Genomic DNA, 14520 nt, shown 5'->3' on the forward strand with positions numbered 1-14520 from the left:
AATGTTGGGATTGTTATTTTGTATGTGCCATCAGTTGTTCTTGAGTGTTATACCTACTGAATCCTTAGACCTGAGATCGCCATTGTTTCTCACTGTGTGTAGTGGTGCATCTTGGGGCTGCTAAACGCTACTCCGTGACTGGGTAGTTACAAAAGCAGCTTACAGGTATGTCATGAAACATGGAATGGGATGTGAGCGGATCAAGATGGAATTTGCCCCTCCTAGATAACGGGAGAGATATCTCTGGGCCCCTCGAGATAGTTGGATTTGAAAGTGCATGGCCATGCCAAAGTGATTAAAGAGTTAATTATGATGACTAAAGGTTAGTTATGAATAGAATCCACTATTAGATCGAGAGAATGGTCGAGCTATCACAAAGGTGGCACGCATCTCGCTTTGAGCTTGACTGGTATCGTGTGGCAAAGGGATCGGTGTATGAGTATATCTATGGTTCGGCCGATATGATCTTTATGTGTATTTGTGAGTCACTATGCCCTGCTAGGTGCCGCTATTGACTTGTGATTCGGAAATGATTTCCGATCACGACCACCTACACATGAACCTAACGGGTCACACACTTAAGGTGTTTGGAATGTTGGAAAGCTTGCATGTATGATTGTCTCTAGTGCAAGTGGGAGATTGTTGGTGATATGCCCAAGAGCCCATCATCACAATACGGTTCAAAGGCCTAAGTGGATATTGATCCAAGAGGGATTAGGGTTACTAATGGGCCTATGAGATAGAAGCCCATTAGTACGCCCTATATATATGAGGGAGGGGCTAAGGGGGCGATGACCTGAGCCGCGCCACCTCCCTAGCCGCCGCCCCTCCCTCTCTCTCGGCCGCCGCCCTTGCCGTGCGTGCGGTGCTAGCACATCGACGCCCGGCGTTTCATCCCCGTACGTGTGGACTCCGTGGAGGCGCTGCTGCGACTGCTGCGCTGATCGGCTGCTGGGATCAAGTACGAGGAGCTCGGTTCGTGGGACGTGATCGACTACTTCCTCTACATCGACGCGCGATTTCTTCCGCTGCGCTGCGCGTCTAGTGGTAACGATCTATGATCTTCTACTCGCAAGTATCTTGGGTTTATGCGGTAGTGATGCTAGCGTAGCCTACCCGTTTCCCTACATCAACACCTGCGGCTGAGATGCCATGAGCAGGGATGCCCCGATGATCCATTTCTCGCAGCTGTGACCCCCAAGCCTAATCCCCCCGTCCGCCCTCGTCCTGGAGCGCCTTATCTCGCCCACGTCACCGTGCGTGTGCTCAATGCAGGTATATTTATTTAATTAACAATCATTCTAGCGCTACGTCACGTGTTTTGAACGCGAACGAGCATCGGATCATGTCTAGGCATCTCAAACACGTGCAGCGCCAACGCAGACTCGTGCTCCAGCAAGCCATTGACCGGCCCCCCGGACGGAATCCCCAACCGACGATCTAATCCTTCATCGATTAGTTTTTCTTCTTCTTCTTCTTCTTCTTCTTCTTCTTCTTCTCCCAATCACATGCTTTATTTCGCTACGGCGGGTTTAGTTTGACCACCAAAGATGCTAATCCTACTTACTAGCACGGTCCGTGACTTGACACGATCCTTCGTGTCTAACCTTTTTTTTCCCCGAGGGCAACTGTCTGACTTTTACCTTTCGCGGCAATACATACTACAAATCAAACCTGTATCAAGTAAACCAGATGCAGTCCCCGGGAGAGCGAGGCAACAGAATCTTTCAGCTTATAAAAATCCACTGAATTTTTCTGCACGTTGCTTGCGGCGCGCGTCGCATGCGGGGAGTACATTTCTCCTTCGGAATTCAACGCTTCATCTAGATGGTCAACAGTTAACACGGCCCAAGATGCCTTTCACATCTCACAGGAGAGGAGCGGTGGTACAAACCCTGGGGGGCTCGCAGGGGTCGGAGAGCGACCTGCCAGCCATTCCTAAACGAGTCACACCGCGCTCACCACCGTGCTTTCCGAGCAAACAGCCAACACGCCACCCGTCACCGGTCACCGCGACTAACCGCCGCGCACGGGGGGCGCAAATCTCCAATTCTCTTTAGTTTAAAATATTATTTTAATTTTTTAAAATAAAATTTTATTTTGAAAAAAATAGTATTAATTTCTGAACTAAAAAAAATGGAAGTGTCCTCAGAATCACCCAGTGACAACCTCACACGGGCCGCCCCCGCTGGCTCACGGTCACACACTCACACGGATCACCAACCCCTGCCGCCGCCTCCTATCCTCCGCCTCCGTCCCTACTTAAATGAAGCGTCCGCACCACAGTTTCCACCAAAGTCCCCTGCCTGGCTGCTCCCTCCTCCAAGCTCCTACTCGCACGCACCACCAGGCAGCAACCCAGGCCAGCCACAGCCACCCCCTCTCGCGAGCGATCCAGCCCGTTCCATCGTCCATGGAGGCGGAGGCGTTCCCGATACGGTTCACGCGGGGCGTGCGCGCCTACTGGCGCCGGCGCAAGTACCACCGCCTGGTGGAGGCCGCGGACGGCGGCAAGGCCACGCGGCAGCTGGGCGCGCCGCGGCGCGGCGGCGGGTGGGGCGCCGTGCGGCGGCTGCGCGTGCGCGTGCGCGTGGCCCTGGCCGCGCCGCGGCGCGCGCTGGCGCGGGCGCGGGACGCGTACGTGGGCGCCATGCTGGCGCTGGCCAGGCGGGCGTCCGCGCTCGCGCTGCCTGGCGGCGCCAGGCGCCCGAAGCAGCTGCCGGCGCCGCGGGGCGACGGCGCGCCCACCGAGTTCGAGCAGCGGCTCATCCTCGAGATCTACAAGTCCATCGTCGCGTCCAAGGAGCTCACCACCATGCTCCACGCCTCCGCCGCGCACCTGCCGCCGGCGGCGGCTGGCGCGCCGATGCCCGCCAAGCACCTGCTCGACATGTGATGCGAGCTCGCCGGAGAAAGACATGCACGCGCTGCTGCCCCGATCGGAAGCGGAGCTGTGTACGCTCTTCCTCCCCTTAGCTCGTAGCGAGAGTGAGAATCTGTGAGCGCCGTTAATTATGATGTGCATCCAGTAACACCGTCCTTGCCCTGTGAATTATAGACAGAATTTAGAGCCGTCGCATGGTTCCTCTCTGGGTGCATGCGACCAAAGCTAGCCGCCCTGCTGCGAAAGACGCAGCGTGCAAAGTGTAAATTCTAAAGAAATTCCGCAGAGCAAATCCGTGGTTTGGTTTTGTATGTATGGTTCAGAGATCATTCAGCATCGTTTTTTTTAAGAAAGAAAGATTATTCAGCAACTACCAGTCTACCACCTGTTACCTTCACAGCTCACAGCTGTTGTCGAGTTCCTTCCGGATTGGTTGGTCTTCAATTCTTCATCATTCTGCAACGACTTGGGATCGAAAGAGACATTTTTTTCTCCGCACGGCACGAGAACGCAGCCGGCGGTCGCCGTCGGCGGTAAACTTGGCCGCGACTTTTCCGATCGCATCGGCCGCGCGGCGTGCCGCAGGCCCGCAGTCCAACTCCCGGAGACATGTGGTTTGATGAGAGCGGAGGACGTGCACGTTCCAGAGCGAGATGGCACGTGCACGTGAGTGCGTTGACGGAGAGAGGGAGGAGAAAATGCGCGGGCGCCTTCGGCCATTGGTTGCTTGGCTGTAGAGAGTGCCGTCGGAATTGCGGTCTCTCCCCGTCAACGCACGCACGTGGACGGCGGCGTTGCGTGCGATCGCGCGGCACCATATGGTGGGGATTGGGGGTTGCCTGTCCATCTAGAAGGTTGAGGACTTGAGAAAATTCAGCCATGGCCGCCAGCTCGTGCAGGGGGGGAATCATGGTGCATGTGCGTCTGTTTTTTTATCAAAAGAAATGCGGCAGGGCATGTGTGGCGTTGAGACCCAGCTGCCGCTGCCTGGACAGTGATGTCCGGCTGGTTAAACAACAGCATGCAGAGAAGAGGCGACCTCAGCAGGTCTGATCCGGGAGAAGATCGAGCGAGCTCGTCTCAAATGGGAAGTGTCCGTGCGTGTAAACATCACTGCTAGTACATCAGTGACGGGGGCTTTTGGCCGCGCGTGCCGCGGAGCGACAAGTTTATTCGCAGGCCAGGTAGCCAAGCGTGGCTATGGTCAATGTCCATCCACCACGGAAGAAAAGGTCTGCCTGCGTTTGCGCCGGCCTGCTGGCTGGCTGGACGATGATGGATGGGAAGCAAATCTTCTGACGTGCTTGGGTCACTGGCTCACTGGTCACTGCGCATGGCTTAGGTCCGTCAGAGGATCCTGCCCGATGAGGGGATCCAGTTTCTACTGGACTTTTTTTTCTTTTGGAAAAAGAAACATTTCCGTTATTTTAAGCAGGTCTCAGTTTCTAGTTGGGCCAGATTCTGAACGAGGAACCCAACAGCCGTAACGGGTCGAGTGCTCAAATATTATAGCCTGATGAATAGTTCTAGCTAGCTTGCCCATCTTGAATTCGCTCCGTCTCAGCGTTGTCGACTTCGCCCTGACCAGAGAAGACAATGGCCGGGACTTCCTATGGTCCGAAACATAAACAGTGCAGCAGGCATTACAGAAATGGACAAATCTAGCTGTGTCACCGAGGACCAGTTCATCGCTCATACGTATGCCGGTTCTGCTTTTTTCTAAATGCTTGCCATGCGAGACCATTCAACCAAAAGAATGATATCCCTATCATGTTGCTTAACAAAAAACCTGGCGGACGTCGGATCTGTTCAGACAGATGATTGGGGAAGGCTCTTGAAGCGTTCGTGCGTGTAAACTTCAGTGGCTGTCATTTTTTTGGACCAGTCAGTGTCTGACCGAGGATTTGTCCGCACCCCTGACACAGAAAGAGAATTTAAATGCAGACCAGGCCGCCGCCTATCTTTACTCTGTTTACATCATCACGGAATAATATAAGAGGAAGTTTGGATCCAGATACTAATATCTACAATTACAAAACTTTAACACTAACTGAAAGGACCTTAAGATGACTAGATGGAGGTGAATATGCAATCTGCAATTTAAAAACACTTAAAAATCTATCAGACGCAGACTCGGCCCGGATACTCCGGGTTTTGTGGTCCGGAATATCCGGAGCTATAACCAGAGTCTCCGGGTATGAACAAACTGAAAAGAAACTGCAGGAATCTATGTATGAAAAGTAGATCGAGCTGAAGTACGAGTACCAGGGGTTCCTTAAGGTTGATATCCAACAAACAAAACTCACTAGAAACTCGTGAGTGAGTAGATCGACCTCAAACCCTAGAAAAAAGTCTCACAAGCAAATAGCAATGAAATCAAGTAAATTAACACGAAAGAGACAAGGATTTATTTCCCGAAGTTCACACCCGAAGGTGCTACGTCTCCGTTGAGGAAGGATTCGAGAGACGGTGCTCAAGAACCCATATGCTCATCTCCCAAGGGCGAGATCACCTCTCAAGCCCAAGGTCACTTACTATGGATTCATCGGCGAGGAATGTAGTTTACAAACTTCTTGTGCAGCTCACAACCTTGATTGAGCAGTCACAAGCACGCCTAGCCGTCTACGAGCACAAAACTCCAAGAGTAACAAACTTGAATCCACAGGCTAGACCAAAACCAAGTGCTCAAAAGGTGTGAATGAGGCTCACTAGCACGAATCCTTGATCTTGCTTACTTCTCACTCAAATCCCTTAAAGGAATCACTCAAGAATGAAGAAAGGGGAGTGAGAGAGCTCTCTTTTGGCTTTAGGAGGAGTTCAGCTCGAAAGAATGGCAAGAGAGAGTGAAATGAAGGAGGAGAGGGAGTATTTATACCCCTTGACCCAAAAATAGCCGTTGGGCGAACAGTTACCCGGAGACTCCGGGTATATGCCCGGAGACTCCGGGCAACCCTAATTTTTCAGTCCGTGAACAGCACCCGGACACTCCGGGCAAAGGGGTCCGGAGTATCCGGCCCTATACCCGGAGTATCCGGGTTAGGTAGGATGAAAGCTCAAGTTTTGCTCTTTTGAGTATATTTTGTGGCTCACAGATGTTTGTCTAGGTTCTCTTGAGCACAAGATTTAAATCGAAACCCTTGAATCAAGTCCCTCTTGATAGTACGGCATCTCTATACTCAAATTTCAAATATAAAATCTAATATCATGAATACACTTAAACACCGCCTTTTCATTTTCTTTTTGGGGGGCCATACGTCATCACTTGATTCACCTATACATATTCATCACCTGCACACATGCTCAATTACAAAATTAAATATACATGTGTTTTGTCATTATTCACCAAAACCCACTTAGGGGCCTAGATCACTTTCAATCTCCCCCTTTTTGGTGATTGATGACAACCCACATGTAGCTCATTTGATTAACTTGAAACAATAAACATCTACCATATAAGAGCTCCCCCTTAATGTATGCCATCAACTTTGAATTTCAATTTTGACTTGACATTTCAACAATTGGCATATATCAAGAGAACCACAAAAACTCTTATATTTTTAACAGTGGGGTGAACAGGTGCGTACAAAAACATGAGTGATGCATATGACATGTTATCCACTCAATAAAAAGTGTGTCTGCCAGCGAGACCCGGAGACTCCGGGTAGGAGCCCGGAGACTCCGGTTAGGGAATCCGGAGAATCCGGCCTGTAGCCCGGAGTATCCGGCCCTTCTGAACCAGAACACAAAAAAACAGTCACCAAGTCAGAGAAAGAATTCTCACAATAGCACAAATTCCTTAGAACAGAGACAAATACGATAGCTAAGCATAAAGTAGCACACATTACAAATGTTCTCACACCAAATAGTCCTTACAAAGATCAAAGGAGTTCGAAACGAAATGGAAACATAAGTTTGATACAAGTCGATACATGTCCAAATGAGTACATAAATGACACCTTCACTCCCCCTTTGTCATCAAGTGCCAAAAAGGGAATGAAAAGGAGCATGAAGTCCATCTACTCATCATCTTCCTCTTGGGTGACGTCCTCGGAGGTGTCCTCATCTTCAGCTGAGTCGGGGTGCTCGCGGTAGTCGAGAGGCGCGTCTTCCTCGGTCTCCTCTTCCTCATCAAAGATCTCTTGGACACTTGGAGGAGCACGGCGAGAGGAAGTAGAAGCACGGCGACGAGGAGAACGGGCTTGGCGACGAGCACGAGGAAGTGGAGCATGAGCAGCAGCAGCAGCCTCATCGGCGGCATCCCACTCAGCAAATGGATCATCGAAGGCCGAGAGCTCGCGGTGCGAATCCAAAGGAAGCCCCATGTGACCCCGAATCTCATTGATCGACCTTGCGTTCTCATGAACATCTTGTGCAATGTTCCTGCACATCCCAAATAAGCTGCGGAGGGCCCTCTTCACAAACGAGTCATGATGACGGTGACGGGACGATGAAGAGGCACCCAAGGAGGTTGGAACAGGATCAAATCTTGGGTTTCTTGTTGCACCGACATGAGATGGAGGAAGAGGTGGCGCATCACCAGAGCGGGCACGCAGGTGAAGAGGTTCATGCTTGATTGTCTTTGGAAATGTGACCTTTGTCACCCTCTTAATCATGTACATGATGTATGGTGCATCAGGAAGTGACTTCTTGGCCTCAATCATAGTCCTTCTTAGCTCATTCCAAATGAAGTCCATGATGCAAAAAGGTTTTTCACTGGGCAAAGCACGGGCTAGAAGGTTTACTGCATAGTATCTAAGTACAATGGAATCACCATCCTTTGCATCAATGGTGGCTCTAAAGAATTGATTCATTGCATAGTATACCGGTAGGAGATAGTTTGCCTTTCCTTCCTGAGCGCAAATAGGATTGAAGAACAAGGTAGGTACTTGATATGGCTTGAGTTGTTCTTCAACATGAATGGGATCTGTTTTCTCATCCTCAGTGCCAAGTCCAAGTATCCTAGAGAAGATCATGTAATCTACTCCGTATTTGACTCCCTCGGTGGTCCAATAGAAAGCAATCTCCCTTTCATCATAGTACAAGGAAGAGTGAAATTGACGTAGGATCTCCGCATTCCAATCATAGCGAAAGCCCATGATATCATAAAGACCCATCTCCTTGCACTTATCCATAGCCTCATTAAAGAATGGATCCTTCATATCTTCATAATATTTCCAATCCACGTACTTGCACGGGACAATGGGAGCATGAGACTTGCGCATCACCACTGAGGAATAGAAGTCTTCATGGAGTTTACACCAAAAACGCTTCTCAAGACCTTCACTCTTGTCATATTTGTAGACTTTCTCCTTGCGTGCCTCCCTAAGTGCCACATCTTACTTGTAGTAATTTCTTTCCATCTCAACCGTAAAGCCAGGAACAATTCCAGGTCGATGAAGCCTTGGAATGCTTGGATAGTTGCGCTGCTCAGAAGAGTATTCAACTTGCAAACGAGGAGGGGTTCGAGGACAAATGTCATGAGCAATACCCTTGCTTGTTGGAGTCGGACGGGATGGAGGAGCCGCGGGTCGGCTTTGCATAATGTAAGGAGCTTTCCTTGGCTCCTTTCTTGAACTACTGCCTGCGGGTTCCTTACCCGCGCGATGTCGTGGACGCAGCTCCCTTGTAGGGTTTGGAGGGGGATCCTCCCTTTGAGCGCGAGGATCATGATGCCGCCTTTGCCTTCTTTGTTCCGCATCATCCAAAGACTCACCAGCACGTGGCCTCACCATGCCTAAAGAATAGATAAGTAAGATCAAGACCAAGCTGGATAGGATTGGGGGGAAGAAAATGTGCCTGTGGTGATCCAGTCCGGAGACTCCGGGTATATCCCCGGAAACTCCGGCCCAGAGGGTCCGGAGTATCCGGACTCGAGCACCCGAAACCTTAGGTTATAAAAATCTAAGGATTTTGCCATGGGATTTGCGTGAAACTTAAGCCAAAGATTCCTACACATGCTAGGAAGAGATGCCCTAAAGATCTTTCAAAGAAACCTACGACATTAGGAGATCGGGCGATCCGAAGTTCAAAATACCTTTGAGACCGTTGAGAGCGCGGGAACTTCAAATCCAAAGCCTCCCCGGAGTTTCCGGAGGGGAGGAGAGCCTTCCTTCAAATATTGACGAACTTGGGATGGTAGGAAGGGTGGAATCGCCCCTAGGGCGAGAGAGGGGGAGAGGAGAAAGGAGAGGGCAGCGGCGGTAGTGAAAAAGACCTGAAGAACGGTTTACCCCCGACCCCAGCTGTATATATAGGAAAATTTAATTATCCGGAGTATCCGGCCTCTGGACCGGAGAATCCGGACCGTCCGGAGACTCTGGGTCTCAGGCCGGAGACTCCGGCTCCCCCTCAAACTAAGCAGAAAATGGCTCAAAAGAACTTGATCTAGATGGATTTGGTATAGATAGATTTTGAAGATCTAAAGGTGTGAGACAAATTACTCGACTCAAGATCAGCCAACAATCAATCAAGGAGAACAATGATCTCAAGTGAGTAAAGTGAAGAACCAAACTTTTCATAAAACAAAAGTCACACATTTTTGAAAGTTTTCAAGATCTTTTCATTTTGAGAACCACTTAATCTATGATCACTCAAGTGTATGCAGTAATTCAAGCTAGGTTACGAGAATCCAAGATGTTTAGTTCACTTCTCAAAGCACAAAACCTTGACTCATCTAGAGACTTAGTAAAGATATCGGCAAGTTGCCCGTCGGTGCTTACATGTTGTAAAGCAATATCTCCCTTAGCCTCATGATCCCTTAAGAAGTGATTACGAATATCTATGTGCTTTGTTCGGCAGTGTTGTACCAGGTTGTTTGCTAACTTGATTGCACTCTCATTGTCACAAAATAGAGGAATTGCAACAAAATGACAACCAAAGTCACTCAATGTTTGTCTCATCCACAAGAGTTGTGCACAACACGCACCGGCGGCGACATACTCGGCCTCCGCCGTGGACAAGGCAACCAAATTTTGCTTCTTAGAGCTCCAAGATACTAAGGACCGGCCAAGGAATTGACAAGTCTCCGTAGTGTTCTTTTGATCCACTTTGCAACCGGCATAATCCGAATCGGAATAGCCAAGTAAGTCGAAAGATGAGTGTGGCAGTACCGCCCTAATTAATCCGGCTCAAGTGCGCTAACCATCACCCTAAAGGTAATCCCGGCTAACACGCACTTCAAACGGAGTAATCCGGCAGTGCTGTCGGGTAAAGTCCCGATAAAACCACCTGAGCGTCGATCGAACTCAAAGCTTACATGCAACCCACACGAAGGTGAGTCCCGAGAGTACAACATTTCACAAATTCTTACATCACAGAGTCTTAACTTAAAATATTACAAACCGAGTTTGAAATCTTAAAAAGGTACTTGAGAATCAAATTGAAAATAGTTCAGAGTTCAACTGCAGCGGAAATAAAGCGAGTTCTAAACGACGATACAAGATGTCATGATGAAGCCCGTACATGACATCACTTGGCATTGCCATCGTTAGCCGGTAGTCGTATCCCATTCCACCGACCAACCAGGGGGTAAAGGTACACGGCCAAGTCAAGCTAGCTACCTGATCTTCAAACGTATCACCTGAAAACAAAGTTGAGCCACAAGCAAGGCTGAGTATACTAATACTCAGCAAGGCTTACCCGACTAAGGGTATACTTAGCCCTTTACCTAGACATGCAAGGCTTTTGGCTGGACGGGTTTGTTTCGCCGAAAAGCAACTAAGAGTGAATCCTTAATTTCAAATTTTAGCTTCAATATTCTAGTTCAATTAACCATTCTAAGTGAGCATCTATCCAATAGCATACATGGTGGAAAACAATTATTTTTTTATCATTCAACCATATTCATCATCCTCATTGTTCCATTTCTTACTCTATGTGGCAAAAGGGTTAAGCAGTCTCAATATCCGTGAGAGACGGACGATTCGAATCGAGTTTGTTAACCTGGCCAGGCAGACCTAAACACACGCATGGGAACAGAGTCACCCACGCAACAGTTCCCTTCAATTCCCGATTCACGGAACAGGCCCACCGCCCTCAAGTACAGCAGCACGACGACTCTGTACTCGCCATTAGCTAGATGTGAACAAGTTCAAGACGGTGGGGAGTATGTTCCGGCCTCGGTTCAATCCAGTACTTAAGCTTACCGATTACCATATTCTCGGCATGTGGTTAGTACGTTCAAAAGCTTAACCACCACTACCACACACCGCGGCCTTATCCATTTTTCACTAAACAGACGGGGTATCTCAAGTACCACAACCCCGCCCGTGAGCCTTATAGTTGCAGTATGTAGTAAACATCCAACTCCTATAATTCTCGCGAGTGACAGGAAATCACTCGACTTCTACCGAACCATTAGCCTAGCCAACTAGCGACCTAAACCAACTAGTGTTCAAGCATAGGTACCTAGGATCATGCAACTAAGGTTTCAATCAACTCCTGTAAACGTAAATGCACAAGTATATAGAAATATAAGCAGTTGCATAATTCTACAGTAGATAAGACATGCTCCGGGGCTTGCCTTGCTAAGCAAAGTTAGCCTTGGGCTCTTCCGAACTTTGGTTCGAGTCTTCGGCGGCTTCAGTTAGATTAGCTTGGGCTTCACTCTGCTCACTCTCGGACTCCGGCACCAGCTCGTACGTACCGTCGGCGAGAGTAGTCGAATCTACACGAGATGCATATGCATGAGTTTACGTGATAATTCTCAATTCATGATTTAATTCACTATAAAGTTGTAAACCAACACAACTCCAGTTAAGTTGGAGATTATGTTCTCTTTATTGGGCAATCGTTTATAGAGTACTATCTAACATGATTTTATTCAAAAAAAAAAAAAACTAGGAGTTTGTTGTCTTTCGTTTTCTTGACATGAAGAAATGGTATTTTTCTTAATTAACACTATACTAACCTGTAACGCCATAACTAGGGTTACATATACTTTCTGGTACTGAAATTTTTATGCAAGGTACAAATCTGAGTAACATGCCTACTGTGAAATTTTTAGCTAATTCCATTGAGCATATTAATTATTAAAAAGACATTAAACAGCTACTACTAGGAGCAAGATTCATTTATACAGAACAAACCACACAAGTAAAGATGCTATAATTTTTACTGAGGCTTCCTACTCTTACGTGGCGTCTACTGTTAATTTTTCAGATTTTATGGAGTAGTAAAAAGAGCATGAAAAATAGAGAAACATATAGCTGTATGGATCAAAACTAATTTCCATAGGCTGTCACACTAATTTATAGAGGCTCAAACTTTACCAGAAGGATTTAGTACTCTAATAGAAGCTCTAGTAAAAATATGAGATTTTTCTAATGAAGTAAACTAGGGTTTTTGATTTACAAAATTTATTCATGAATAAATCAAAAGGACTAGTTATACATTACTAAAAATTCCCAAAATTTTTATGTAGCATCTAGAAACTAAATTAAGGCTTATATAAAAATTTCAGCTCAGGAAAACTAAAATAGAACCCTGTGTATTTAATTCTATTTAACATAGGCATAAACCAAGATCTAATGAAACATATATCTAGATTTGTCAAAATGTCATCAAATTTTTACAGTAAGCTACTCATCTAGGGTATAGTACACTGTCCAAAAACTAGCCTTAGTTCATGACTACAACAGGAGATACATTTGTGTGCTATTTAATCTAATCTTTATCCTAGATTAAAATAGAAGCATAATATGAACATGTGACTGTCACAAAAGTTGTAGGTTTTGATCTAAGGATTCCAAAACATTTTAGTTTGCATTTTTCTGATTTTTCTACGATTTTATATGGAATTTACAAGTTTGCTGTTTTTTAAAAACAAAAGAAAAAGGAAACGAACTCTTGCATTTAGGCCCCTGGAAGTTTGTTTCTTCTCACTAGAGGTCCCTGGCGGAGGGAACAGAACAGGGGAGGGTCGGGCGGCCGTTTTCCGGCGAGGTTCGGCCCCGGCGGCGAGGGGAAAGTTGGGGAGGAGCTAGAGGAGACCGAGCTCTACCCGTTTGTGGGCTCAAACGAGGTTGGGGATGGCCGGAGGGGTGCTCCCCGCGGGAGCAGTGGGCGGCGGCGACGGCAGGCCGCGGCGGCGGCGCTCCGGCGAGGGGAAACGGCAGTGGGGTGGTCTGGGAGCTTCACCAAGCCATGGAGAAGCTAGCTAGGGGGCTTGCTCGGGTGGAGGAGGGCCCGGAAGGGAGAGCTCCGCGGTGGAGCTTGGGCGGCGGCCATGGGGTGCCGCAGCGGCAGTGGTCTGGTGGCTCTGGGCGGTGGCCAGCAGTTCGGGGAGCACCGGTGGAGGCCAAGGAAGCTAAGTACGGGGTCGTTTGGGCGCGAGGAAGGGTGGAGGAGGGGGCTCCGCGTTGCTAAGGGGAGAGGCGACGGCAATGGTGGGCACCGGCGACAGCGTGCGCGTTCCGGCTTCTGGGCGCGCGAGCAGGGGCTTGCCTCGGCTTTTAGGGGCGAGCATGGTGAAGGAGGAGGGGACGGGCGCGGCAGGGAGCTCGGGCAGCTCGGGCAGCGCGGGCAGCGGCCGCGACGCTTGGCCGGACGCGGCTGTCGCCGAGCGTGGCGTGCGCGGTGCAGCGGGAAGTCCGCGAGGGCGGCGTGCGCGCTCGAGTGGGGGTGATGGCGCGGCGCAGCGTGCCCAGTGCTCGAGTGGGGGGGATGGAGCTCAGCAGGGCAGCAGCAGCGCGGCAGCGGAGCAGCAGCGGCGGGCGGCAGCACAGCTGCCCTGCTCTGCTCTCGAGTGCCCGGAGTGAAAGAGGAGAGAGAGGGAGAGAGAAGAGAGAGAAGTAAGAGAGTTGACTTTAAATTCTCACAAAATTTTCAATTGAAACACTAAAAACTTTGAATACGAAAGTTGTTCAAAATGTCGAAATATACAACTTTTGTTTCAGGCATTTTCCCATTTGAGATTTTGTTTGAAAGTTACAAATTCAAATTGAAATGCAAAAGAAATTACCCTATACACATTGTTTTTCGAATTTTTCTTCCAAATTTTGTGTGCTAACTTGAAAAACTTTGAACATAAAGGTTGTTTGTCATATAAAACTTTACATCTTTGGTTTTAGGCAAAAGTTTATTTAAGCAACGGTTTGAAAATTATTTTTAAAGCATGTTGATAAAGATTTGAATTATTTCATCATTTCATGTGACCACTTTAAAATTTGAATTTGATTTTTCTTGCAAAAATTTTAAACATCACCTAGGGTGTATATCATTGCATTCTATTTGTCATTTCATGGTGAGGGTGAAAAATACATGAGCACTCTATTCTACACATATCTTGCACCCATACACCTAGATACCCATACATACACATGCATTTGTAAACATACCAGAAATGCATTATTTAATTTAATCTTGACGATTATGCATGATGTTATGTTTAGTATTTTATGTTTAGTGTTTTAAACACCCGGAGGGTTACAGCCTACCCCCCTTAAAAAGAATCTCGTCCCGAGATTCGGGTGAGTAAAATTAGAGGGGAACGTGCATGTGCCTTGGAGTGAGATTGGGGAAACACAAAAAATTTTGGTTTAGGTAACTTCCAGTGTCACACGTGGCTTCGTCTTCGGTATGGTGACTCATGTGGATCTTATATGTACATAATTGAATAGTTGCACTGGCACATGCGT

At 48.0% G+C, this 14520-nt stretch overlaps 1 protein-coding gene across 1 annotated transcript; it reads left to right on the forward strand.

Annotated features, from left to right (window-relative positions):
• The first annotated feature begins 2206 nt into the window (after positions 1 to 2206).
• Positions 2207 to 3254, forward strand: LOC120697759. Its single transcript, XM_039981080.1, has one exon. The coding sequence runs from the start codon at positions 2267 to 2269 to the stop codon at positions 2894 to 2896; it is 630 nt and encodes a 209-aa protein (XP_039837014.1). The 5' UTR covers positions 2207 to 2266; the 3' UTR covers positions 2897 to 3254.
• Positions 3255 to 14520: the final 11266 nt, after the last annotated feature.

Source organism: Panicum virgatum, chromosome 3K, assembly GCF_016808335.1.
Source record: "Panicum virgatum strain AP13 chromosome 3K, P.virgatum_v5, whole genome shotgun sequence".
In the NCBI taxonomy this organism is placed as follows: domain Eukaryota; kingdom Viridiplantae; phylum Streptophyta; class Magnoliopsida; order Poales; family Poaceae; genus Panicum; species Panicum virgatum.

Coding starts and splice junctions, on each gene's coding strand:
- LOC120697759 (XM_039981080.1), top strand. CDS start 2,267: ATGAAGCGTCCGCACCACAGTTTCCACCAAAGTCCCCTGCCTGGCTGC.